This window comes from Siniperca chuatsi, linkage group LG4 (assembly GCF_020085105.1).
Source record: "Siniperca chuatsi isolate FFG_IHB_CAS linkage group LG4, ASM2008510v1, whole genome shotgun sequence".
NCBI classification, from domain to species: Eukaryota; Metazoa; Chordata; class Actinopteri; order Centrarchiformes; family Sinipercidae; genus Siniperca; species Siniperca chuatsi.
The window spans coordinates 26,432,067-26,458,254 of record NC_058045.1 but is presented as its reverse complement, the minus strand read 5'-3'; the positions used below and the strand labels follow the sequence as shown (position 1 = coordinate 26,458,254).

Here is a 26,188-nt window from a genome sequence, read left to right as displayed (position 1 = left end):
AACGGCCCTACTTCGACAGCCTCTACATGAACCGATTGCCTTTTAATTATCGTTAGTTTTAATCAGCGATTAAAAAGCAACAACACGCACGCGCGCACACACAAAGTCGGCCTGATAATGCGACAAGCTATTGCCCCCCATTTGCAATGCATGTAATCTACAGTCTAGCATAGCCTACTACAAGGGCAAACGCGCGCGCACGCACACACACACACACACACATATTCCTGAGGTGAAGACAGTGGTGAGCCGCTTTTGCTGACCTGCGGGCGTGGCTTGAGTGACACTGGTAGAAGGGCGGAACTGTGGCCCCTGAATTTAGTTTAAAGCATGCCTGGTTGTTCATGATGCTCTGCACAACTCACTTCCAGCGGACTCAGTGTCATCCTCCATCCTCCAGCAGGCCTGTGCAACTGCAGCCAGCATGTCAAACTCAGACAGAGTTGTGTTAGCTCTGGGAGGAGCGGGGACAGTGGGCTCTGGGATAGTTAAAGCACTGCTGGACAAAGGTAAGCTGCCAAGGGGCCACCTGGAGACACACCGAAAACCCTTCTCTTCTGCTAAGAGGACACTTAGAAGAAATATTCTCAATATACTCTTTGAAGCAGAGGATGAAATTATATTTTCTGTGTTAACTCTGACATCCAAATTAATTTGGAGACTGTTTAAACAGTTTTACGTCTCTGTCTCGCGGATTTTTCGCAGGGGGAATTCCATTATGATAAACTGCAGAGACATTGTATGAGTATTTAATGTATTTTTTTAGTACTTCATGAGCATTTTCTAGCTTGGAATTGTTAAATGACTTGTCTTTTAATCCGATGTTGATGGCGCGTCTGCGTGCGTAAATTTGTCAATTTTTGGGTTTATCTCCAAGCGCTTCACTGACAGATCCACTAATCAGATATTTGATCAAAATCGTTGTGCAACACTGTGCTGTACATTCGGGTGAGTAGGCCTAATGTGCCGCTTGGATTCCTGCGTGTCAAACCAGAAAACATCAGAATAATTTTTTGCTGCGCGCACAATGATCCATCACCACAACGCTCCTCTGCCAAATGTATTGTAGGCATGAAATCAACGATCACTATTGAAAATATTGTGAAATATCGATATCAATAAAAGATATATCGAGGGGGCAAAGACTGTTCAGACCCATACAAATTTCATTTAATCCAGATGATGAATCATTTCCTGCGTAATCCCATGGAAACATTAATGAGACTGTATAATACATCTAGAATGTGCTATTTGACATAATGGTGCAGTCATAAAAATGCTTCTTGGATTTCATTCAGTGTATTTCAATATGAGCATGACATGACATTTTCGTACAGTGTGGACAACATGATTTATCTAACTTAAAAGGATACATTTAATATGAAAATTGATAACAATGAAGGTTAAAAGTTTAAGAATCTTATTATACAGTAAAACACTTTAAAAATGTAAAAATCTGTGTGATAGTATTAGTGTGTGAGTTTCTGATAACTTGTGCTTTTTTGGTTTTATCATATTTGGGATTTTTCTGCTGGTGGTTTGATCAACAAAGTCCAAAACACTCTGACATGAATTGAACAATCATTTTTATGTGAGAGGGATTAGTCCCACTGTATGTGTTAAAGGTACTGTTGTCTGTCTGCACTATAGATTAATGTAGTATCTGTGTGTGTGTGTGTGTGTGTGTGTGTGTGTGTGTGTGTGTGTGTGCGTGAAGGTTTCAAAGTCGCAGTGATCTCCAGGGACAGCAGCCGGCTGGACAGACTCCGATCATTCGTCTCTCCCAACACAAAGGATAACCTTACCACTGTAGCGGGGAATGTGGGTAAGTTGCGTTACACATCCTTAAATTCATCAAGATAGCTGTCTGTCATCCATCCATCCACTGAACGCACCACATGTGCAGTCTCTCCTGTGGGTGGAGAAGTGGGGGTTGTTTTCTCCTCTCCACAGCAACACTCTGTGAGTCGAGATGGCTGATGAGATGGGTGTACTTACACATTCCTCCTTGGCCATTGCCAGTGTCTTCTCAAGCTCTTCTAGTAGAGATAGACGTCATGTAATTTGTATACAGTGGGAATATGCAGCAGTCTCACTGAGAGCCTTTACTAGTTTAAACTGCCCATGTGGGAGACATGTAATGCAAATGGCAACATACTGTATCATGGGTGCATTGAAAATAATCTCCAGCAGCCCCAAAAGCTGCAAAGTTCATTACAGCAGTACAAATTTGATGGATCCACCCCAGCCACAGCCTGTTCACCCTGCTGCCGTCTGGCAAGCAATACAGAAGTATCCGCTGCCGTACCACCAGACTACACAGCAGCTTCTTTTCTCAGGCTGTGAGACGATCCTCAAGTCACTCTACCATAAATAATAGTTTTCTCGTTTTTTTGTGTGTGTAGCATGAAAGGACTACAGCTTGCATTTCATTATACAACCCTGCGTTGTATAATTTTAAATAAATGAACCTTGAACCTTGTATGAAAAAAATGATTTTGCTATTGTTAGAGCCGTACCAGTAGTAAAACAAGCATAGATTCTAAAGCCATGCTAGCACCTCTGTGAAGCTGTACTTTGGTACAGTGGTGCTTTGAGCTAAATGCAAACATTAGCATGCTAACATGCTCACAATGATAATCCTGACATCCTGATGTTTAGCAGGTGTGATGTTCACCATGTTCACCATCTTAGTTTAGTGTGTCAGCATGCTAATATTTGCTAAATAGCACTAAACACAAATTGCAGCTGAGGCTGATGGAAAAGTTATCAGTTTTGCAGGTGTTTGGTCATAAACCAAAGTACTGATTTTGACCTGATTGTGGTGCTAAATGTAAAGTTAATTATTATAATTCATCCTAAGGGGTCCATGAATGTCAGTCAAATTTCATGTCAACCCATCCAATAGTTGAGACATTTCAGTCTGAACCAAAAGTGTAAACCTGTTGGTGGCGCTAGAGGAAACAAAAGGAGATCACCAAAGTCAGTAGAGAATTTGAGCTCCTACACTCTGACGGAGATTTAGACTACCAAAGGCCAGGTCCAACAGGCTGAATACTTCCTTTATTTCTCAGGCCACCAAACTGTTAAATGCTCACGATGACCCAACTAATGATTAGTTTCCCATTTAACTACTGGGGCTGATGATGATGGTTTTGGCAATGGCTAAAAATACTCTAGGCTTTCTGTTGTCACTTGATGTATTTTATCATGTTTTTTTTTTTTTTACTTGAGTCCGTGTGCCTACCTGGATCAAAGTGGTGGACCGACCATCTGACCAAATGTCACTGAGCCCCACTGCTGGTGTAGCAAAAATAAACTACTGGGGGTATAATTTCAAATCTGTCCAAAATTGCTATGAAACATCCTCCAAATTATATTGGCAAAATATAGCAGCTTCAGGCAAAAACTATCAATATCATTTGAAATCCCATATTAGTCTAACCATAGTCACACATATTGGTCTAAAATGCCTGAAGGACATTCTCAGCTGGACCTCCACCTGGAAGCCTTTTCTCTCCTGAATCCTTCTCTCTGCTCCAGGGTCAGAGGAGGGAGCAGAGCAGGCAAAGCAGGCCCTGCTGAAGGTGGTGGGTAAGGTGACAGACATTGTCTCCTCTCTGGGCTTCAGCTGGTGGCAGGGAGGACCCCCACACACCCAGTCTCTCAAAGACCTACACTGGGTGAGCACACACACACATACACCAGACATCGGCTGGACCAATAAATGAGACTGCCAGTGGTTTTGATTAAATATTGAATTTTCTTTGCATTCCAGTAAGCATATATAGATTTTATTACTTGTAATAGTTATACTGGTGGTAGTAACGGTAGTTGTGAGAGTAGTCTTTGTAGTAGATGTCCTGTTTTTTTAGCTTTAGAGTGCTCCTGTTACATCATGTCTGAACACTGTTGCAGAGGCTTTTCCTCCGTTACAAGAATGAAAATTTGATTCTTGTCTGATTATTTAATATTTCATCTCCCATCACCTCTCCAGGTAATTGAGACATTACTGTTTAGCACATTTGTGTCATGGAAGGCTTTCTTCCCCCTGGTGAGGGACGACTCCAACTGTACCTACACCTTCATAACAGGTGATTCCTTTCGCCAATTTATTTCTACTAATAGCACAGCCTCTGTTAATTTACATAAAGTGGTGTAGGAGGTGCTCGTCTGTGTATGTGAGAAACACTGAGAGAACCAAACTGAACTGCTGTTTGGTTTTTCTACAACCAGAAGCCAAATACAAAGGCTCATGCAAAGTGAGAATATTAATAATAAGCAGGAAACATGAATTGTTAAAGCCGTATTAATTTTTCCTTTCTTTTTGGCCAATTTGGGTCGGCAAAACAGCCTCAAACTGTTTCATATTTATACATCCAGCAGATACAGAGTAACAATGAGTTGTGTTTCTGGCCACCTGAGTCCAACATTTGTACAGTATTGTACAGAGCTTTTTTACTGAAGGCAGCTGCCTGCTGCTGCTGGAAACAAGGTTGATGGGCGAGGTGAGATATTATATTATACAAAGTCACTTGATACATCGTTATTATAAAAATATTGAGTATTGCAGCTTATAAACTTAAAATTAGCATATTTAAGTCTTCACAACAACATACATTTCAGTTATTTTTACCATTTTCTCCAAAACAAGAACAATCCATGAGTTTTTCGTAGTCAATAAAGAGGATTACTTTCATATGTGTGTTGTGGTCCATAGTCACCTCAACCACCGCTCTAGCACGTAGCCACTCTGTCCAGCTGTCGAAAAGCAGTAAAAATGACTGCTGTGTGTGTTTATATAGTTGTATGCCCTCTGCTGCTCTGTGCCACAGGTGGAGCAGGTGAGAAGTTACTGATGCCTGGTACGGGCTTCCTGACAGTAGGAGCTGCCAGCACCCTGGCCTTCTGCCAGGTGCTGCGAGAGGAGTACCCTGAGGTGCCCTGCAAACTCAACCAGGTGAGACTTAAATGGGATTACGCAGAGAGACTTCAATTAACAAAGCACCAAAGCTTATATACAATTTCTACCTGACCTCAGTCTCATAGCCTCAGACCTGCTCATTTAGTTCTCCCCAGCTTAGCACAAGATTATAAGAGAAATCCTTCACTTTGTGGCAAGATCCTGTTATAAATCCCATAGCGCAGCCAGAGGCTTTAAAGGTCCAATGTGTAACATTTAGGAGGAGCTATTGACAGAAATGAAAACATACTTAAAATATTATATTCTATTCTAGTGTATAATCACCTGAAAATAAGAATCGTGTTTTTGTTACCTTAGAATAAGCCGTTTTTATCTACAGAGGGAGCGAGTCCCCTTCCACGGAGGTCGCCATGTTGCACCGCCATGTTTCTACAGTAGCCCAGAACGGACAAACCAAGCACTGGTTCTAGATAGGGCCTTTAGCGAGTTTCACGGCCCCCAAAGTTTTTCCTATGTGCTTGGAAGGGGATGGTGAGGCAAGCGGTATTCAAATGGCTGCAAACTGCAATTTCACCGCTAGATGCCACTAAATTCTCTACATCATATGTTCTTAGAAAACAATCCTGACACAAGACACCACATAATTTTATTCTCCACCATGTTTGCCTCTCATGTAGTTAGAGTTTCTGCAGATGGTGCATCTTTCCCTGCCTGTTCAGCCATGGTGAATCTCACTGCTGATATGAGCTATATAACAACTTTGTTTTAATCTCATACACACCTGAAATGTAAAGAACATCACTAACTGTGTTTTTCCCAGTAAAGTCAGTGATAGGCATTTATTGATACAGTGTGAAAACATTAGGGGTGGGAATCTTTGGGAATCTCACGATTCGATTCCGATTCTTGGTGTCACAATTCAACTTAGAATTGATTCTTGCTTCATAACAGATTCTTGATTCAATAAAAAGAGAAGGAGGAACTATTTTATCTTACTCACTCATTCACTGTGTGCCAAACCATTAACTCGTGTCCTTAATCAACTAAATTGCAGTTTGAAACATAACTGGCAGTTAAGCTAACCGGTCTTAATTAAACTCACCGACAAAGAGAAAAAAGAAAAAGGTTGACACAGCTTTTTTATTTTAAAATGTTAACTGCATTATTTGCAGCTGTAAACTGTAACCACTTTAAGCATGTTACAGTCTTCTGCCTGTATGAAAATAATGAAATACTGTGTTGTTACTAATGTTATGTCTTCAGCAGCGGAGACTACCATCTCCACTCTGCACTGTGCTCTTACGATCGAGTTCCGCCTTTTTCGTTCTGTCAGCGTTATTAACAACATACAAAAATTTATTTTTGGAATCTGTGAATCGATTCAGAATGGTGGAAGATAAGAATTGCAATTCTTATTGATTTTTTCTCCCACCCCTAGAAAACGTGTCAGGATGATCTTAGAAAGAATCAGTGTGCCTGTTTGAGTCGGTGCAAAAACAAGTCATCATTCTTTAGCTACTTCCAGTATGAACTTTCAGTGTCTTTGATGTCTAAATAATTACAGGATAATTAATTCTGGTTTATCACAATTTGGGTCTTACTTTCATACTTAAAGCTATATTTCCAGTTGTACTCACCAAATCTATTACATATATCTTGGAGTAGTGGTTTAGATAGTCTGGATAAATTGTTGGCTCAAGACTCAAGTTGTAATAAACCTTTAAGGTAAAGCACCTTGTGCAAGCATCAGGGTTAAAACGTTTTCTGGACAGATGTCAAACTTACATAGTGACAGTCAAAGCAGATGAACTGATAAAGAACCATTTTCTTCTTCCCCAACCCCATGTTGTCCCTCATTCATTCCATTCAATCATCTCTCATTCATATCCCTCATGTAATTTTTTTTTCTGCCTCTCTAATCTTCTCTTGCATGTATCCTACCCCCTCTCTTCGTCTCTGTCTTCCTTTATTGATTGGTCCTGGCAGGTGAAGATCGACACAGGTGTAGCCACTCCAGAGCGCATGGCACCTGGTTACCTGAACCACCTGGACCTGGGCGAGGCTGTTGCCACCCTTGTGGAAAGACGAAACACCTCCCACACCGTCTTCACCATCAACTGCCCTGCAGACTTAAAAACTGTCCTTCTGGAGAGGAACCTTTAGACCTGGAAACCCTTCCTCCAGCTCTACCTTGTTGTCACAGGGACATATCTACACTTCGTCTGTTCCTACTCTTAATGAACTCTCCAGAAACACAGTTTCTTTGGTTCATTAGTTTTCTTCTCCCACAACTCTGAACCCCATCCGTGCACAACTTTATGTGAGTTGTCTGTTAATTCAACTAATACCGTATATTCTGCTGCCTGTTCTCAGATTGTTAGCAACTGGTTTCACTGCATGTGCTGTTGTGTGATATGTCTGTAAAAAAATACTCACTCAATTCTCATTGCTGCCTGCTTTTGTACAAATATTATCACACAGACAGTTCTGTTCTGTCTTCTACATCATGGAAAGACATAATACCCAATGTAACACTGCGATTTCTCCATGGATGCTAAATATACATATAAAACAAGACCTCTTAAGGCCAAAACTGTTAGACAAAGCAGGTGAAGACTGATGGCACAGGGATGAAGGATTTTTAACTGGATATAGCCACGTAAGCCCACTGTTCCCCACTGACATTTTAACAGCTGGTCAAAAAAGGGGAGGGTGTTTGGTTGTAGATATGTATCTACAAATCTGGAATTAAAGGTACCCTGTGGAGCTATGGAGTAATGTCTTGATGAGCGTATCCCCATTTTGTCCTGTATTAGCATGCGCAAGAGGGCGCACATGCATGCTTCATGCTATGCCACTGATTGACAGTTGGTGGCAGTTACTACCAAAAAACGTACCAATGCGCAAGCAAAAAGCAAGGAAGAAGCTAGCAAACGTAAAATAATGCAGGTTTTTAAGACTTTGACAAAAATTGACTTTGCAAATGTTTAATGAAGAAGGAAATGGCATTCAACATGTTTGTTAGGCCTCAAGGAAGCACTGAATGGAAGTGTAACTGTGTGTACAAGACAACTCCATAGGGTACCTTTTAACATCTTGACATAAAGGCTAAAAGTGCAACATGGTTGCAGAGTGGAGGCAAAACAGCTCTTACACTTGACCAATGACCTGAGATGTTAAAGGTCCAGTATGTAGGATTTAATGGCATCTAGCAGTGAAATTGCAGTTTGCAACCATTTGAATACCGCTCACCTCACCCTCCCATTCCAAGCGTGTAGTAGAAACTACCGTGGCCGCAAAACTCGTGAAAAAACGTGAAAGGCCCTATCTAGAGCCAGTGTTTGGTTCTGGGCTACTGTAGAAACATGACGGTGCAATATGGCGACCTCCGTGGAAGGGGACCCGCTCCCTCTGTAGATAAAAACGGCTTATTCTAAGGTAACGAAAACACAACAATCTTATTTTCAGGCGATTGCACTAATGAAAACATTTTTATGAATATTATATTATATTTCTGCCAATAGCTCCTCCTAAATGTTGCATACTGGACCTTTAAGGACTTTGAGATACTGGGGATGTAGCTGGTAGGGAACGTATATATTGACTTGACATTTTTGAGTCCTGAGATGTTGCAGACTTGAAAAGTCCTAAAAAGCCGGGGATATTGCGGTGTGCTTGAAATGAACAAGTTCATACAACGTACAATCAAAGTAGTAAGGAGAGCTGAAATTCTACTCTTTCACCTCTCCACACCATTCGCTGCATAAAGTGGGCGTGATTATAAGAGTCTCTGTTTCAGAAAGTTGTAAAAATGGTTAAAATTTCTGATGTCAGATAGGTGAGGGGGTAGTGGGTTTCAGATACTGTTAGATGATCCAACAAGCACTTTGAAGCATACTGACCCCTTACGGATGGAATAGTAAGAGTCATTGGTAAATGGTCTGTACTTATATAGCACCTTTCTAGTCTTTCTGACTACCCAAAGTGCTGCAACTGCATATCATATTCACACCCATTCACACACATTCATACACTGATGGCACAGCCCTCAGGAGCAATTTGGGGTTCAGTGTCTTGCCCAGGGACATTTGTCATGTGGACTGGTGGAAGCCGGGATCGAACACCAACCTTCCGATTGGTGGACAACCCTCTACCACTAAGCCACAGTCGCCCCCACTAAGCCACAGTCGCCATTGGCATGGCATGATTAAAAGAATGTCAGAACCTGACTGATTATGGATACAAATGTTACGCAGCATGGTGTGGCCCATTTTAGCCTCTTTGCAGAGCTTTGATTAGGTCAAAATTAAAGCTTAAATATGTAGTGTTTTGCATTCAAATACCAATAAACAACATGTTCTACATTATTGATCCTGTGTGTTCATTCCAGCCTGAAACTTTGTCTTTTTAGCATTGTTAATGTTTATGTATGGGGATATTGCAGCACTGAAACAAAATTAATGCAAATAACAGAGCAAGTAGGTTGATCTTCGAGGCGGGTTTGATACATATACATCCCCCTAGCGTGACTCTCCCTTTCACAAGCACCAGCACCGACCCCCTATAGGCCCTTTATCTTCCAGCCGTTATTTGGGGCAGCATGTCCCTTAGATAAAAAGAACAGAAGTTTGGAGGCCACAGCAGACTGCAGTATCAGAGGGGGCATTGTTGTCTTGTATACTGTCCTGTTAACGCATACATTACAACAACAAGAACGTACATTTGTCATGTAAATAAAGATGCCTGTAATGAAGATGTGGGCTTCATTTGGTCCCTAGGGACAAGGATAACAAGACAAGGATTGGACCAGAAAGCAGAGTGGGTAAAGCGAGAGTAATAGTAATGGGGGGGGGTTCAGTCACAGTTTTTGTTTTGAACTTGTCGGTCGGCTGACAGCTCAATTAGGGCAAATTATAATTAAACTGCAAGGGAGAACCCATTGGACCCCACTTTCTCTTCCTCTTCATCTCCTCCTCCTTCTCCCTCCCTTTCTTTCCCCAGAAACAGTCAAACGCACCCACACAAACCCTCTGCCGATGACTCATCTCATTTTAACACAAAAAGAAAACTGGCTTTTGTTTAAGACTGAAAGAGGGGCCATGGTCTTCTAAACGAGACTCAGTAGACTGAGGATCAGTCAGAAAGGATATGTGAGTGAACAATTTCTGAAGAAATTGTGCTGCATATGCTGGATGTTGAAAAGCTAAAAAGTAAGTAAGACTTGAAAAAGTGTGAAAATGTTTAAGCCCTGTATGTGTGTGTGTGTGTGTGTGTGTGTGTGTGTTCATGCCTGCTTGAACACACATGTATGAAAACATGACAGAGAGTGAGAAGCTTCCCCCATACTGTATGAAAGATATGAAAAAATCTAATTAATGTGACAAAGTCTCAAGTGTCATGACCGGTTTGTAGTTTGAATTAAGTTTCTACCTTGTTACGGCTGCAGCCTACGCCTGCAATGTGTGACTGACCCTTTTCATCCAAGTAGGATGTGTGGTCCCTTGTATCAGATTGGTCTGCCCATCCCACTTCCCACTTCCTGACTAGCGACCTGAAGATCCTGACTTGAGTGGCCCCCAGTCCAGCTCTCCAATCCAGGGATGCAATTCAGGGGACACCTGATAAATACTTGGCTATCTTGTCAGTTGGGGCGGCTGGGATTTCAAGTGAACAGCTCGCCACTGTGGCTCTCTTTATTGTTTCAACCAAATAGATGTTAATCCTTGTTCATGTTTGTGAATTAGAATTGAGGTACTTGTTAACTACCTGGAGACTGGGCCAGGTATAGTTTTTGAATACTGATAGCACATACACTCAGAATTCCCTGGTTTTGACTGTTTTTGGTTTTTCATCAGATAAGGTCAGGTAGTGAGGTCTTATTTCCATTTTGGTTTCTTTTGGGTAAAGTTAATTGTAGCTCTTATTTTGAGAGTCCACTTTTGATTATATTTATTTATCTGATTTGAACAGCACCCACAGGCCCTTATTCCTTTGTTGTTCATCTCATTGTTTTGGATGTGTCAATTATCTGTTCCTTGCAAATAAATTACTTTACCAAATCCATCTGGTTTTATGTTGCTTCCCCTTCCCCTAGCGAGCTGGGTCCTAACATTTGTAAATGTATGAATGAGTTGGAAGAGGCTGAAGATGAGTGGGTTTAAAGGTTTCTCATAACTAAACTTCAAATAAAGTTGAATGTTTCCAAAAAGTATGAATGGGATTTAAAAGTTAAATAAAACTCATAATGTATGGAAGAGGTGGACCATTTCAAAGTTTGAATGGAGTTTCTAGCTGAAAGTGTGAATGAGGAGAAAAGAGTTGAAAAATGCATGAAAAAGTGAGAAGATGTGTCAGTTCTGAACATTCCATCCATTAATTTGAATGGAGAAAATTTCCCAGAAAACCTTGGAAGCCTATAGGGGGCTATAGTAAAATGATACTGTAAACTTGAAAATTAAAATGCAATAATCCAATTTTCACTTTCATTCTTATGGGTGTTCTATGACCATATTAAAATGAAAATGGAAAAGCTGTTTGCCATTTAATTTTCAAAGTCGTACCCCGCTGAACAGTGGACAATATTCAAATGCAATAAGCAACAGCGCCCCCAGTCTATTGTCTATGTCACAACGCACTTTTGGTGTCAAAATGAAAATGAAATCTGTCAGTCCTCTCAAGGCGGATCTTTAGGTAGGACGTCAATCATTCGCTGTAGGCGGGACACCATAGGTTACCTACTGGAACCTGAAATCGCGGCCATTGTGTGATGGCAAAGTTTGTAGCGCTGCTCCTCTGAGAGGCTGCAGAGGCCTTGGAGCAGCAAAATTCATACCAGAGTGATTTAGTTAGTTTTAGTTTAGTTATTTCCTGCACCATCTAAGCCGCTGTCATTGCCCCAGTGACAAACACTGCTACTTCCAGTGTGGCACGTAACCTGGACCAGGTTAGTAGGTAGAACTTGTAAATGTTAATGAACCAAATCACTGAACAAGGAAGTGACGTCCTAACTGAAAAACCGCTTTGATGAGAGGACAGACAGATTTTTCATTTTGACACAAAAAGAGGGTGGTGACATGTAAATGTAAATGCAATAAACTGGGGCACTTTTTCGCTGATTTCATTTGAATATTGTCCACTGTACAGCGGGGTATGACTTTAAAAATGAAATGTCAAACAGCTTTTCCATTTTGATTTTAATATGGTCATAGAACGCCCATATGAGTATGTGAAAATGAAAATTGGATTATTGCATTTTAATTTTTACTCAAATAATATGGATGATATTTCTGGTCATAATTTCTGGTTTCAATTCAAATTAAAAGTCCAAATAGTAAATTAAAAGAGATAAAATTCAAAAAGTTCTTAATTTTATTACACTACTAGGAATAATTAGGCCATAATTAAATTGATCTTGAAGAAAAAGCTAATTTAAAATGAAAATGATCATTTGAAAATATAAAGTGACAATGAAAAAATTAAAAACATTTAAAATGCAAAATCTTAAATGGAAATGCTCAGACTGATTAAATTGAATATGGCAATGGAAAAAAGAAAACATCAAATATGAAACTCAAAGTGGAAAATGGAAAGGCTTAAATCGAAATACTTAAATTAAAAGCTTAAATAGAAAAAACTAAATCTTTTTTTTGCATTTGACATTTAAAATGTTATCTTTTCCATTTAGCATTTGACCATTGATATTTTAATTTTCATCTTTTCCATTTTCTATTAAGCGTTTGCCATTTCGCATTTGATATTTGGCTTTTCAAGTTGTATGTAAATGAGGAGGCGTGGCCCAAAGGCTGGAGGAAGGGTTTGAAACGCCTGGGGCGCAGTAGTTCCTTATGGACAGCAGGGGGAGCAGTATGAGTCCAAACAAGTCAAAGAACAGCACTGTGCCTTGCATCCACATTTGCTGCTAGCAATGGACAGGAGGAAGTCCAGACATTTGGATTCAGCCTGTTTGATGTTGATTTGCACACTTCAAGACGTCTGTGGGTAGCTATGGCAACAGCAAAGCCAGCTGGTTTTTAAGCGGAATTTTTATCACTGAAATGTTGTTATGTTTTTGTGTATAAACGACACAAGAGATGTAATCAGAAAGAGAAGTTGCTTGTCTCTTATTTCCACAGCTTCCACAATATCACCGCTTATACTGTTACTGTGGATCTGTAGTTTTCCCATTAGATCAAAATACTGCTACATGCCCTTATTTTGCTATACGACATGCTAGTTGTATTATGTAACATATCTGACAGTGCTAAGGCATGGTTGAGCAGTTAGCATAGTTGACTGATGACTAGGAGACTGAGGGTCAAGGTCCAGTGTGGGAACTTCTGTTGCTGCAGCGGTTTATTGAAGAACACTTATTTTAAAGGTCCACTATGTAGGAATTAGCGGCATCTAGCGTTGAAATTGCAGTTTGCAACCATTTGAATACAGCTCGGATCACCCTCCCCTTCCAAGCGCGTAGTAGAAACTACGGTGGCCGCAAAACTCGTGAAAAACGCAAAAGGCCCTATCTAGAGCCAGTGTTTGGTTTGTCCGTTCTGGGCTACTGTAGAAACAAGGTGGTGCAACATGGCGACATCCGTGAAAGGGGACCCGCTCCCTCTGTAGATAAAAACAGCTCTTATTTTCAGCCGATTATACACTAATTAAAACATACTTGTGAATATTATATTCCATTTCTGCCAATAGATCCTCCTAAATGTTACATAGTGGACCTTTAACATTTTGTTAACCAAAAATTAGAAATGTAATGAAAAAACAGGATTGTTATGCCTATTTCCATTTTTATTCAAATACAAATACAAATTATTTTGCTGCCTCAACAAATTAACAGATTATTTCAAAGACAGCAGAACAAATGAGTAATCCTACATAATCATAACTCAATTACTGTAATAGTAATTAATACAAACCTGTGGCTGTGAGTTGGCAACCGTCATATCTTTCTAATTTCAGCAGTGGTAGAAGCAAATAACGTAAAGCACAACAAATGTGTACTGTTACTGTACAGTGTAATGTAAATGTAAAGTCTGTTAATGTTTAGTGGTTAAGATAAGATTGCACTTTGTTGATCCCCAAGGGGAAATTCAGGTGCCACAGCAGCATACAGGGAGTACAGAAATGTGCAGTAGGGAATAGCAAGATATAACAAGCAAAATACAATAAGCAAAATAAAACAAGGTAATTATAGATCATATAAAAATAACAAAACTGTAGAGACTTTAATAAAGTGTCAATGTGTCTGAGTGAGAGAAAAAGTCCCGAGTCTAGTGGTGTCCATTGATCCAGTGGATACAGAATCAGCTGTGTATCTAACGTCCAGCTTGTACTGTGACCCAGTGAGCACTTCTGCAAACACTGCAGCTGACCGCTGATCCAAAGATGTGACACCAAGTGCTCCTTCACTGTGATGTTCAGGTGAAACACTTCTGTCTGCAGGAGGGAGGACAAGTCCGTACAATACAAAAACAGTGGAGCTTGTGTTAACCTCATACACTGCACTGCTTCAACAGTCTAACCCTGTATTAAATCAGGCAATTTTAGACTAGAGTGTATTTGGACTTATTCATATACACTGTTGTCGAGCAAGCACCCGAGACTTTCACTCGCCTTTATACACATACAGTGAAGAGACCAATAAACCTGATTTGATTTAATACATGACCATGTTTCCATGTTGCTGTGCTCTGATGACAACAAAATGTGCAAGCTTTTCTAAATGAGTAGGGTTATATATTGTAGTAAGATACTGAAACATGGCATAGCGGAAACAGTTAAACAGTCTCCTCTGTGGTTCCTCCTGTTTGACTTCAGGTGAGTAGCAACACAACACTGAACTACAGTGTTAGATATGGTTGTTTAATCTTTTCATAGAAGACAGATTAAGTGACCCAATGCCGCAGGACTAGCAGAAGATCAGGTGACAGCAGCCAAGTTACCACGGCTGGTGATGCTAGCATCACACATAAACATATTATTGGTCAGTTCAATGAAGTAGAAAACTCCTTCATACATTAGGGACAACTACACAAATAGTGTAAAAGAGCTGAAGAATAAAGTGCAGTAGTCTACGCTAGAAATAATTGTAATTAAAATGTAATTAAATGTAATTAAATCTAACATTCCATACAGTAGCCATATACTGCACTGGTAATGCTGTGACTTGTACAGTATGAACCTGTAGCCACTTTACCATGTGTGAACAGTGTGATGCAAGTTTCTAAACACACACACACACACACACATATATGCAAACACCTAAAACAGCTGCGTTACTCCAAAACGTTTCACTGTACTGTGTGTGTGAACTTTTGCATGTGTAGAAGAACACAGAGTCTCCAATAAACCCCCCTCCAACCTTTCGGCCACGCCTCCTCATTTACATACAGCTTGAAAAACCAAATGTCAAATGCGAAATGGGAAATGCCTAATGGAAAATGGAAAAGATGACATTTAAAATGCCAAATGTCTAATGCAAAATGATAAAGTACAAATGCAAAACAAATTTAGTTTTTTCTATTTAAGCTTTTAATTTAAGTATTTCCATTTAAGCCTTTCCATTTCCCATTTTGAGTTTCATATTTGATGTTTACCTTTTCTTTTTTCCATTGCCATTTTCAATTTCATCTTTACAATTTAAGCTTTCAGTTTGAGCATTTCCATTTAAGCTTTAATTTCACTTTTTTCATTGTCACTTTACATTTTCAAATTATCATGTTACAATTTAAATTAGCTCTTTCAAGTTCCTTTTTCTTTTTAAGTTTATTTGTGGCCTGATTATTCCTAGGAGTGTAATAAAATATAATCTTTTTAATTTGATCTCTTTTAATTTATTATTTGGACTTTTAATTGGAATTATGACCAAATATATCCCTCACAAAATAACACACGTGGAAAATTATAATGCTATTGTGGAATTACATTATCCTTTTAATATAGTCCCCTATAGCCTTCCATAGAAACAATGAACGTTTTGGAAAGTATTAAAGGTATGAACAATAATAGTTATAGTCAAAATGTCCTAATTGTGCTGAATGTGTTGATGTTTGAATGAAGCTTCTATGTCGAAAAATGCGGAACTGCCAAAAAAAAAAACGGCGAAACATGTAGTTGTTCTTATTTCTCTCTATTAATGGTGAGTAGTAGGCTGCTCTGGCATTCCGGAGGGCTTTCCCATATGTTTTAAGACGATCTTGCCAGACTAAACGAGATTCTTCCAGATTGGTGGAACGCCATTTCCTTTCAAGTTTTCAAGTTTGGTAAGTAGGGTAATTGCACAGACATAGCTCAGAGTGAATACATTTATTTTGATAAAGTGATTGAATATACAGTAGGTGAAAAGGGATGGAGACACCTGTTGATGGTTCAGACCTGCCCTTTACATGATGATACAACAGATTATTGTTAGAACACAGAGATGATGGTAACAAGAGAGGAAGAGCAGTTCAACATTTGAGAGGTGGGTGTAAAATTGCCCATCTGCGTTTGATTAAAAACTGGAGTGGCTGAGATGAGATGGATTAAATGTTTAAACAAGATGGAAAAACAAGCTGAAAGCTGCAAGCAGCGAGACCTCAACAAAGCAGTGTTGAAGTTTTCAGTTTCTGAAAAACTGACACACCACATATTGATTCGCCAGGCAACACCACAAGATGCAGTCAGACAGGCTGACTGACAAAAGTTAGTTTAATTAGAGAGGCAGGGCAGCTATGAAGGCAGGAGATTCTGTGTGTGGTCCCTAGTGAGATATCATCTTTCTCTAGCCTGATGAGTTACTAGGAGTCAGTTGAAAAAGGGGACAGAGGGATGATCTATGATGGTCTGTGACTATTTAATAACAGCTGCTTGTTGCTTTGGAAATTACTGACATAGGCTCACATACTCCAGAGGCTTGTGTCATATCAGCAGCCAGCTTTGAGGTTAGGGAAGCAGAGTCAGAACTCTCAAGTCACGCTATCTCCGCCAGGGTGTGTCCCACCATGCTAACAGGACACACAGTCACAGACACGGCAGTAAAACACACTGGTAAACACATATGTACTGTATGCCAGCATGTCACACAGAGTAACTCAATTATGAACCCATTGGCTCAAAATGTGGTTTTGTAAAGTGGTTTAGGGCCAATGTGTGACAACAGGGTGAGAGAACATTTTACCACAGACGCCATGTTTTGATGCACATTTCTTTTCAGGACAGAGTAAAAAGTATAAAAAATAGCTTTGTCCTGCTTTTGTAAGTACACTTTTTGGTTTGTCACTTATATAAAGATTTAGGTTGGGTGTTAAAGTTCCTGATATACTCCAAAATAGACAACATAATTTTTGAAGACTTGAGGTGTAGCATCTTTAACACAGTAGATGTGAAATATGAAGTCTTCTTGGAGTCCTGTACTTTTATGATCTTGACCTCTTTGGTTAGATTCTTCCTCATTTTTGACAGAAATCCTTTTATGATGTGTTCTCCAATTTTTCCACTAAAATGTAGATGACCACAAATATGGATCCATCTACAGCAAAAGTTCTGTTGTGTATCATTTCAGATGTCCTGGCTGTCATGCTGATTACAGACAACACTGAATGCTACTTAATTTGCCAGATTAAGTGAACACTCAAGGGGACCCAACAGAGCTGTGTTTAAACATTTAACATCATGTAATGAATGAAACCTGGAACCAAAGTTGGAGACAACTCTTGAAAATGATATTTGTCTATGGACAGTTTACAAAAACTCAGAAATAATGGATCAAAGTAAATAGAGGGACATTCTACTTCTTAAAGAAGCATTTGACATAAACAGATTTAATCCTTTGTTGAAATGTGGTCTAAAAGCTTCTAAGGAACTCAAGTTATTTTTTAACAATGTTAAGAGCATATAGGCCATTTTCACAGGAAAAGCACAGGTGTAAATAATAACATTAATGATGGGTGAATTCCATGTAGCTGCATCAGTTTCAGGGTTCGAGTTTGTACATACTGACTCACTGTCACACTGTTAGGATTTACTAGGACACTTGAATAGAACAGAGCCATTATCAATGTTATCAGTAACACCTGTGCTTTTCGTACCATGACAAGTCAAAAAGGATAACTGAGTGGTGATTTGATGTTGATGTTTAGGCCTAGGACAATCAGCTGGCACAGCTGGTATTTATTGGCAGATCGTTAGACTCTTGCGATGAATTGGGACATTACGTTTTCAAGGATTGTATTCATGTTGACAGTGCCCAAAAATACGATATACTGTATAGTATATCATATTTAGCGTACAGACATGTGAGTGGTATTAATCTTACTCTCAGTAGGAAAGCAAATAATCGCATTTCCCAAAACTATTTCTTTAACCTTTAACCACCCGCTTTTCTTCCCGCTGGTCGCTAGCACTATGTAGAACTTTAACAGACTGCTAGAAGAAAATCTTTTTTTCAGGACTAAAATTAAGATTAGGTTATGTTTGGGTTTAAAATTTACTTTTGAATATGTAACATGATGTTTAAGCTAGCTGATACTAAATATACAGCTAATATAATTGAAACTGCACTGCACTGTATGCTGGTTGTTTAAGCCTGAAGCAGGAGGCAATGACCCCGCTGACCTGGAATGGACCCGAGGAACTCTGAAACTGCGGTTCAGTTGGTATGGGGGTGATGAGGTAAGTGAACTGGAAAGGGACAAAACGAACACAGTGAGACAGAAAAAGAACATTCATGGAGAAAAAAAGCAAGAGAACGCGAGCAAGATGAGGATGACATACTGTGTGGTGATCTGACTGATTCAGAGTGGCATGTTGTTTTTTCTTCTGCTGCTATTCAGCCATGTGCCCATCACAGCCTCCTGCATCATCCAGGCATCATCCTCACACAGACACCCTAACAACTGACAGCCGAATTAAAAAAAAGGCAAACATGTCACATCGGTTCCTGTTAGTTGTGGGTGACAAGAGGCAGGGGATGTTTTTTGGAAATTGTTCTCTGCTGTACTTTTGGTGGAAAATGAAACAGGTCCAGGATTGTTTAGAGTTCAACATTAATTCATTTATCTCAATAAAGAGCAGACATCCCATATGACTTCTCATTGTTTGAAGTGCCACTGTAAAAATGGTAAATGGTCTATTCCTACTTAAGATGTCTGCTATTGTCTTTATTGTTTTTGTTCCCACGTAGAAGTTATCAAATCTCAGTGAGGAAGATTCTTTATTATTTAAAAGAAACCCATACGCCTTTTTCACAGGAAACATTTTGACTTAGCAGGAAAAGCAGAGATGTATTCAATAACATTAATGATGGTCCCATGCCATTATAATGTCTCGTTAAGCATTACCAGTGAGCTTGCATACACATTACAAGAGCCCTGGAACCTTTATAAAGCAGCCATAGTTAATGTTATCCATTACACTTGTGCTTTTCTTACTATGACATTACAAAATGTCTGTTGTGAGAAAGGCCTGAGAGTGATTAATCTTCATAGATGAGCCAGTATTTACAGTAGGAACTGTAAATGTGTATATGTGCTTGGTGGGGTTCTCCCCCATGGACGTGAGACTTTTTAGTGATAATCATGAGCCTGCTATGAAAATGAAATCTTAACCCCTTCTTAAAAGGCAGCTTTAATTGCATTAACAATTTTCAGCACAATGAGTTCTGCAGTTAATTATTTAATACATTTTAGAGTTCAAATGACAAAGTCCCATTTTAATGTCAAATTAAATGCTTTAGGATTTAAAACCACTGGTCTTTTAATAGTCAGAATCTTTTAGTTGAGTTTATGTCTATTTGCTCACAGTATCTCAAACTACATTTTGGCTTGGGTCCTTTTTAGTGTACAGACTTTTATTTTGTTGTATATTTTATTAAGTATAATTAACTCTTCATTATGAAAATTAAATTGTGGTAACTACATCAAGAGATCATACTGATTTCTCAATAACCTGCATGTTCTCATCTAAAATGATAATTATATCAACACTATTTCATCTAAGAAAGCAACCCATTTGCATCTGAAAATGACTCAATGTATGGGGTTCACCCTAAAACGTGATCCAGCTGTCAATAAGCCTGTACTTTTACAGGTTTGGGTTTAAGGACTTGTTGCTATGACAACAGTTCCAGATGAATTTTAAGACAGTTTTGAAGAACCAAAAAATCCAGACTCATGTCAAATCATCAACATTCTAATCTGGATAACTGTTATCCACATACGAAGAACGGGGCCCGGCTTAGTGAGACCAGTGATCCAGGATCGTCAATGTTAGGTTTAGTAAGACCAGGTACCTCAAAGAGAGCCCGAGTCTGATGATCTTGCTTTGTAATACAGGCCCCGGGCCAGATGTCGAGTCAGACAACAACACACATATTAAACATTTCTCTGTTCTCTTTATTGACCCATCTCTCAAACACACAATCATTCTCATTCTAACATTCCCAACCTTTCACAGTAAAACAGTTTAATAATGAAATAACACATTCAGTTTTCAAAAGCAAAGCAAGATGGCCAATCATTTACACAAATGTAGTGGCTTAATCCACTCTGCAAAATATCATAGCATCCTGCCATTTTTAATATATTTACATAAATATTTATTACATAGACATAAATCTGTTTTTGGTGTTAATGTGACTGTCAATGTAGTGTTAACAAATCCAAAATGGTTCTTAAGTCATCTTTTCACATCGTATAGACCCATATAAAATAAAAATAAAAATTACATAGTAAATTCAAGCTAGCAAACAAACCAAACACTTAATAAAACTGTAGTTTTTCAGTCTGTAAGTGACACTGGAGGCAAGTCTGCTTTAAGTGTCTTCAAACACAACCTAAACAAATTTTGCATATTTTAGCCCACTTCTAACACATGCAGTATAATTTAAAATCACTGCCCATCATCTGCTGTGACACACCATAAAGATATTTGAATGTGTTTGAAGGACTTCATAGAAAAGTATTTTAAAATGTCTTTAATACCATACATCTAATATTTTCTAAGTGCCTCAAGAAACGGTGGATAATTCATTTCCAAATATATAAGTGGGATTTTGCTCCCATCCTATGGTTGTGAATTTGGGGCAACTGTAGGCATCAAGTGAAGCATTGGGAAATGGGTGAAAAGTATAAAAATAGGCTGTGAAATGAGTTTCTCTTTTAACCTTCCCTTGGGGGGTTTGCTTATTTTGAACCTTGGCGTTAAAAAAAATGAATTTAAGGTAAACGTAAGTCACATGTATCTGCGGCGTGGCTTGCAAATTGTCTTACAACACACACACACACATACACACACACACACACACACACTTAAAAGTGGACCAACTAACGAAGTGCAACAGTATTACTACGTACAGTAAGTACTACCTAACAATATTCCTGTACACAGTAACTGTCAACAGATGCCCCAAACTGGACCTTTCACAGCAGTTAGACACAGCAGTTAGTCTTGTGCTCTTCCAGTGTCTCACACTGTCCCTGTTACATCGCATCTCTGACAATCACTGTCTCTGTCCCATCTGTCTGCAAATAGATCTATCTGAACCCAAACCATCATCCAGTGTACTGTAGCTCCAGCCCTGAAGGCTTTACCACCCAAAAGTGCGTAAATTAGTATTTTTAATTCATATTCTGTGGATGGATTTTGCCACCGGTCTTAAAACATGAACACACTAATTTATGACTTTGCATGTTTTTTTGTAAGAAGAAAAAAATGTCACAGGGTACATAAAAACTTTCAAATCTTTGGAAAAACCTGCCATATGGTTTATAAATATATTTCCCCATTAGTAAACCATATGGCAGATTTTTCCTCTGTAAGCATTCATATAGTCAATGGCATCACTTCCAAAGGTTCCCTAAGATAACTCCAACCTCAATCACAGTCCCTTTAACAATCCAGTGCTAGTTAATGCAACAATGCTTTACAGCTTGAAAACACATCCTTAGGAGGTCCCAGCAAAGCCCAGTTTGGCCCCATGCAGGGTCTGACTTGGTTAGAATAAACTCATAGGCACTGGTTTTGTTGTCTGTTGGAAACAGAGCAAAAAGAAGTCCTTCTGTTAAATATACAGTATCTCTGTGTATATACAAGATAACGCATCTGCACAACTTGCAGGGAGCTGCAGGTTCAGCTGTTGACTGTAGCACAGCAGGGAAGTGGGATGAACTGTCTCTTGTGACTGCAGCAGCCTACAACACAAAATGAAATATATTATTCCCTGCACTGGCAATACATTTAAAAAATAAAGTATTCAGGGTTAGGGTTAGGTTGGGCTGATTTTGTCCTTTTGTTAAAAGGATAGGAGCATTCAATATTTTTCTGTCTTTTCTAATCTCATGAAAAGTCCAAAACCAACAATAATGTGTTAGTCCATGTCTCAACACTTTGACTTATTCAGCCTGTCTGTGGCACTCAGCCCAAAGCGTCTCCTACCAAGACAAGATCTTTAAAAACGGCTCAAATGTATAGTTTCTTTTTTAAAAAGGTCTCAGTAATTTTCTAAAACCACTGGCCACTGTAGTTTTTAGCAAATGTCACTCACACAGGAGTAGTCCATTTGTTGGGGATAGGGATGGGCAGATTAACGATCACCACCGTCCATCACCAACCACTGAGACCTCTACCATCGTAACATTGTGATTTAATCCCCCCCCCATTTGGCAAGTAAAATCTCGTTACTGAAAATAATACAATAAAAGCTTTGCGAGTAAAAAGCTAATAAGAGTAGTTTATCACTATGACTTGTATTAAATAAATGGTTTATATGATCTGCTTAATGAGGTAGCTTAAGCATAGTGTTGTTAACCATTCCTGCTGCAGCTTTCAAACCGTGGTCGGGAAGCACAGGGAAGACTTTGTTTTCCTTCAGGGCTGAAATTGATGCTAACCTCGGGGCTAACCACCTTTACTTTTACCCAGCAGCTGGGAAGCAAGACACATCTTGGGTATTGAGGAGCTGCAGCATTTATTCATGGGCAAACTGTAACCTACACTGTACTTTTACTGCCACTAGACAACTTCACTGCCAACCTGTCCCTCTCTGATCGTCAACACCTGTCTGCTCTGAGTGCAGTCATCGTCACTCTCTCTCGCTCGTCCACACACTCACTATGCACTGCCCTGTTCCTTAAAGGAGCCACGCTACTCTTATAACACATAGGGAGGAAAAGTAAAGAAAGACCGGATGAGTAGGTGAGGACTGGCAGTGAATGGGCCTGATGATCCTGATTATAAGACGACTCCCACCTTTTACAACACCTGTTTTTGGAAGAATACTTTTTGAAGATAAGAACACTTACACAGACCGTTGATTGAGTTACTAGTTACTAATAGTCCAAGGATGAGATAATTCATGAGAGGATTCATCTGCATCAGTTATGTTTCACCAATAATATATTCAGGTTTTTCCTTCAATTTATCACCTGTCTGTATATATTCTGTTCAAACATGAAATAAGAATCTAAATTAAGGCTTGTTTTTGCTTTTTTGAAAAAATACGACTTACAGCCTTATTAGACATGAATGTGGTCAAAATCTATTCTGTGTAAGAGAGAAGACATGTCAAGTCATACATGTAACAAGTGTCTACATATTGTATAAACCAGACATTTAAAACTAAATCCATTCCTCCAGTCTAAAATACTCAGAACGCTTCCCCTTCTCAATCCAGCCACCCGGCAGACGAGTGACAGCTCTGTGGAGCACAGCAGTCTGCAAAGTTAAATATTTGGCTGTAGTGGAATCATTGTGTCACCGGGAGTTTTAGGGGATGCCAGTTGAGCATGTCACATTTTATAACATGCAGTGTCATCACACCCTATCTCGCCGAGTAGCAGTGTGGAAACAACACCTTGGGCAACAAACAAGCTATTCATCAACACTCACCCCTCAGTGTAGTGCATCATTCTCAGTCTATTTCACTCCATCAATTTTTGATAATATTTTTTGAATGCAAGTTTTCATCACTAACATAAAACGTTGCAAGATTTTTTTCCATCCGCAGACTATATTTTGTTTTCATTAAAAGCCCATTACATACCATCTCAGCTTACTTTATACAAAAGGTCAACAAAATCGTTATCACTGCGTCAAGTATGGACTTTCCTTTACCTTTCAAATGAGCTTGTCTGCAGGAAGGTGAGCTCCTCCTGTGTGCAATGACTCAACATAGGCCAAAGCACTCTGCATGGAGGTCAGACAGTAGCCTTCCTCTCCTATCAAATAGCTGAAAAAGAGAAGTTAGTGTTAGCTGATAACAAGACATCAGTAAGTAAAAGTGATAAACCTGGTTTCTTCCGTTTATTTGAACTTTTTGAGATCAAAGAAAACTGTTAGAAGTGAAATAGGGACACAAACAGAAAACTTAATTCTGAACATAACATGGCATGACCACAAAAATCCCAAACATTCAAGCACAGAATAGAGCCTCAATTTAATCAGCATTTTCCCATGGTGAGTTAAGGACCAAAAGGCCTCTGCTCAACCTTGACCATATTAGTTAGTGAAAGAGATCTGACTCTTTTTCACTTTTAGAGCTGTTATACATTTATCAAAAGGGGCAGCATGAGGAAAGAGAGTGATGGATGGACGGTTGATTTGTGAGAAGAACAAGTGATGAGGGTGGAGGTTTGTTCAGAGACAGCAGACAAGAGACAGAAGGGGGCTGGAAAGAAAGTCAACTCTGGCTGACCTTTAACTAACGAGAGCAAGACACGAGACCGACAGTAGCCAGGATGCTACACGCTGCACAGATGGACACAGAGTGAGTGGACAGAGAAAGTGAGAGATGGAGAAAGGAAAGGAGATACAAAGATGCTTAACCTTGACTGTGGTCTGGAAATTGTGAATAAAATATAGCTAATGTGGTGTTAGCTTGGCACTATACCCGAATGTTCATGCTGAAATTTAATAAATAAAAATGCTACTAAAACGCTAAATGCATCTGACACAATCTTAATTTTGTCAGCAAAAACTATGACAAAAAGTATTTGTTGACAACCTTTCTTCCTCCACCAAGAAAACATGATGGAAACTTAAAAACAAACAAAAAGTATGACGAAATGCATTATTATTTTTGTCAACAAAAATTTCGTCTGAAAAACAAAACACTTTACATTCTATTTGGGGGTACGTCTTTATCAAGGGTCCACAGACCTCTGTTTGACTTAAGTTCTCTGTGTGATACCTGTCACAGTGGGCTGTAATCGCTGAAGATACATTTTAGTGAGTAGCCAAACGTAATAAACATTGTCATCTACGCTATCTTCCTCCCTCTCTCACCTTTTCCCAGCCAATGTGCGGCGCCTAAGAAAACAAAGGGCATATTTATCTATCATTTTAAAGATTGTGACTGTTAGTGGAACCGGTTGTTAACTAATGCGCGATCATAAGAACTGATAAAACCATGTTCATCACACTAATTGAGTGCCAAATATCAAGGTAGTTAGATATAAGTACAAGAAAACTGTCGCTTAAATGCCTGTGTTACAAATTTTCTATACACTGTGAATCCATAACATGCGAGTGTTTTTGCGGTAGCCCATCTACCGTATGCATAGCTGCCATCGTCATTAGTTTATTGGCCCCGAGCAGTGGAAAATAAATCAACAACACAACAACAGTAGTTAGTAACATACTCATCGTGGTATGTTTTGAACACAACTGATGCCACTCACCAGCCCTTACTGTTGGATCAGGGCTTTATCTATAGTAATAATAATGGTCCAAAATGATGTGAAATTGCATAGTGTTAAGTCAAAAACCTTAAAATTGTCTTGGGGGATGACCCAAAGAAAATTTGTGGCCCATCTTGGTTCCACCTCTCCCTTCACTGGAACCCTTCCAACCCACTGAACTACATAAACATCAAGTGGGACTTTATTTTTATTTTTATAGAGAAGAAAAACCAAATCCCAAATATCCTGACATTCCTTGACCACTGCCAATCTAACCAGCTGGCTTTTATAACCCACTGTTTTTATAGCCATGAGTAGACCTCTTGGGTGTGGTCTGAACTCACACGCAATGACACTCAGTATGATGTAGTATTTCAAGCCCACCTCCAGCTGTCCTACACGACTGCTTAACTTGGTATTTGTGTTGAAGTTGTGGCTTATGCTTACGACACTATTTTAAGACAGTGTACACTGCATTCCTATTATTATTATTATTATTATTATTATTATTATTAACACAACAATTACATTATTACTATTTTACAAATTCTATGATTTGAAAGATGGTATTCTCTCTCTCTCAAATTGCACCTGTTGACAT

General features: G+C 39.2%; 2 protein-coding genes across 3 annotated transcripts in view; one reads left to right on the top strand and one right to left on the bottom strand.

Annotated features, from left to right (window-relative positions):
- The first annotated feature begins 254 nt into the window (after positions 1 to 254).
- Positions 255 to 9,291, top strand: si:dkey-238o13.4 (uncharacterized protein LOC560780 homolog). The gene is made up of 6 exons (XM_044193053.1): positions 255 to 509; positions 1,718 to 1,825; positions 3,544 to 3,683; positions 3,998 to 4,094; positions 4,836 to 4,960; positions 6,911 to 9,291. The coding sequence occupies exons 1-6, from the start codon at positions 425 to 427 to the stop codon at positions 7,085 to 7,087; spliced, it is 732 nt and encodes a 243-aa protein (XP_044048988.1). The 5' UTR covers positions 255 to 424; the 3' UTR covers positions 7,088 to 9,291.
- Positions 9,292 to 20,283: 10,992 nt separating this feature from the next.
- vps9d1 (VPS9 domain containing 1) overlaps positions 20,284 to 26,188 on the bottom strand; it is a 34,142-nt gene continuing 28,237 nt past the window's right edge. For both annotated transcript variants that reach the window (XM_044193641.1, XM_044193642.1), the window contains 2 exons: positions 24,023 to 24,137; positions 20,284 to 22,101 (listed from right to left, as the gene is read on the bottom strand). In XM_044193641.1, coding sequence (XP_044049576.1) covers positions 24,026 to 24,137 — 112 coding nt within the window. In that variant the 3' untranslated portion in view covers positions 20,284 to 22,101; positions 24,023 to 24,025. The remainder of the gene's footprint in view (positions 22,102 to 24,022; positions 24,138 to 26,188) is intronic.

Bases quoted from the DNA above. Each gene is read 5' to 3' on its own strand.
- si:dkey-238o13.4 (XM_044193053.1), top strand. From the start codon at position 425: ATGTCAAACTCAGACAGAGTTGTGTTAGCTCTGGGAGGAGCGGGGACA. The intron at 4,095-4,835 runs GTGATTCCTTTC...TCTGTGCCACAG, and splicing joins TACCTACACCTTCATAACAG to GTGGAGCAGGTGAGAAGTTA. The intron at 4,961-6,910 runs GTGAGACTTAAA...TGGTCCTGGCAG, and splicing joins TGCCCTGCAAACTCAACCAG to GTGAAGATCGACACAGGTGT.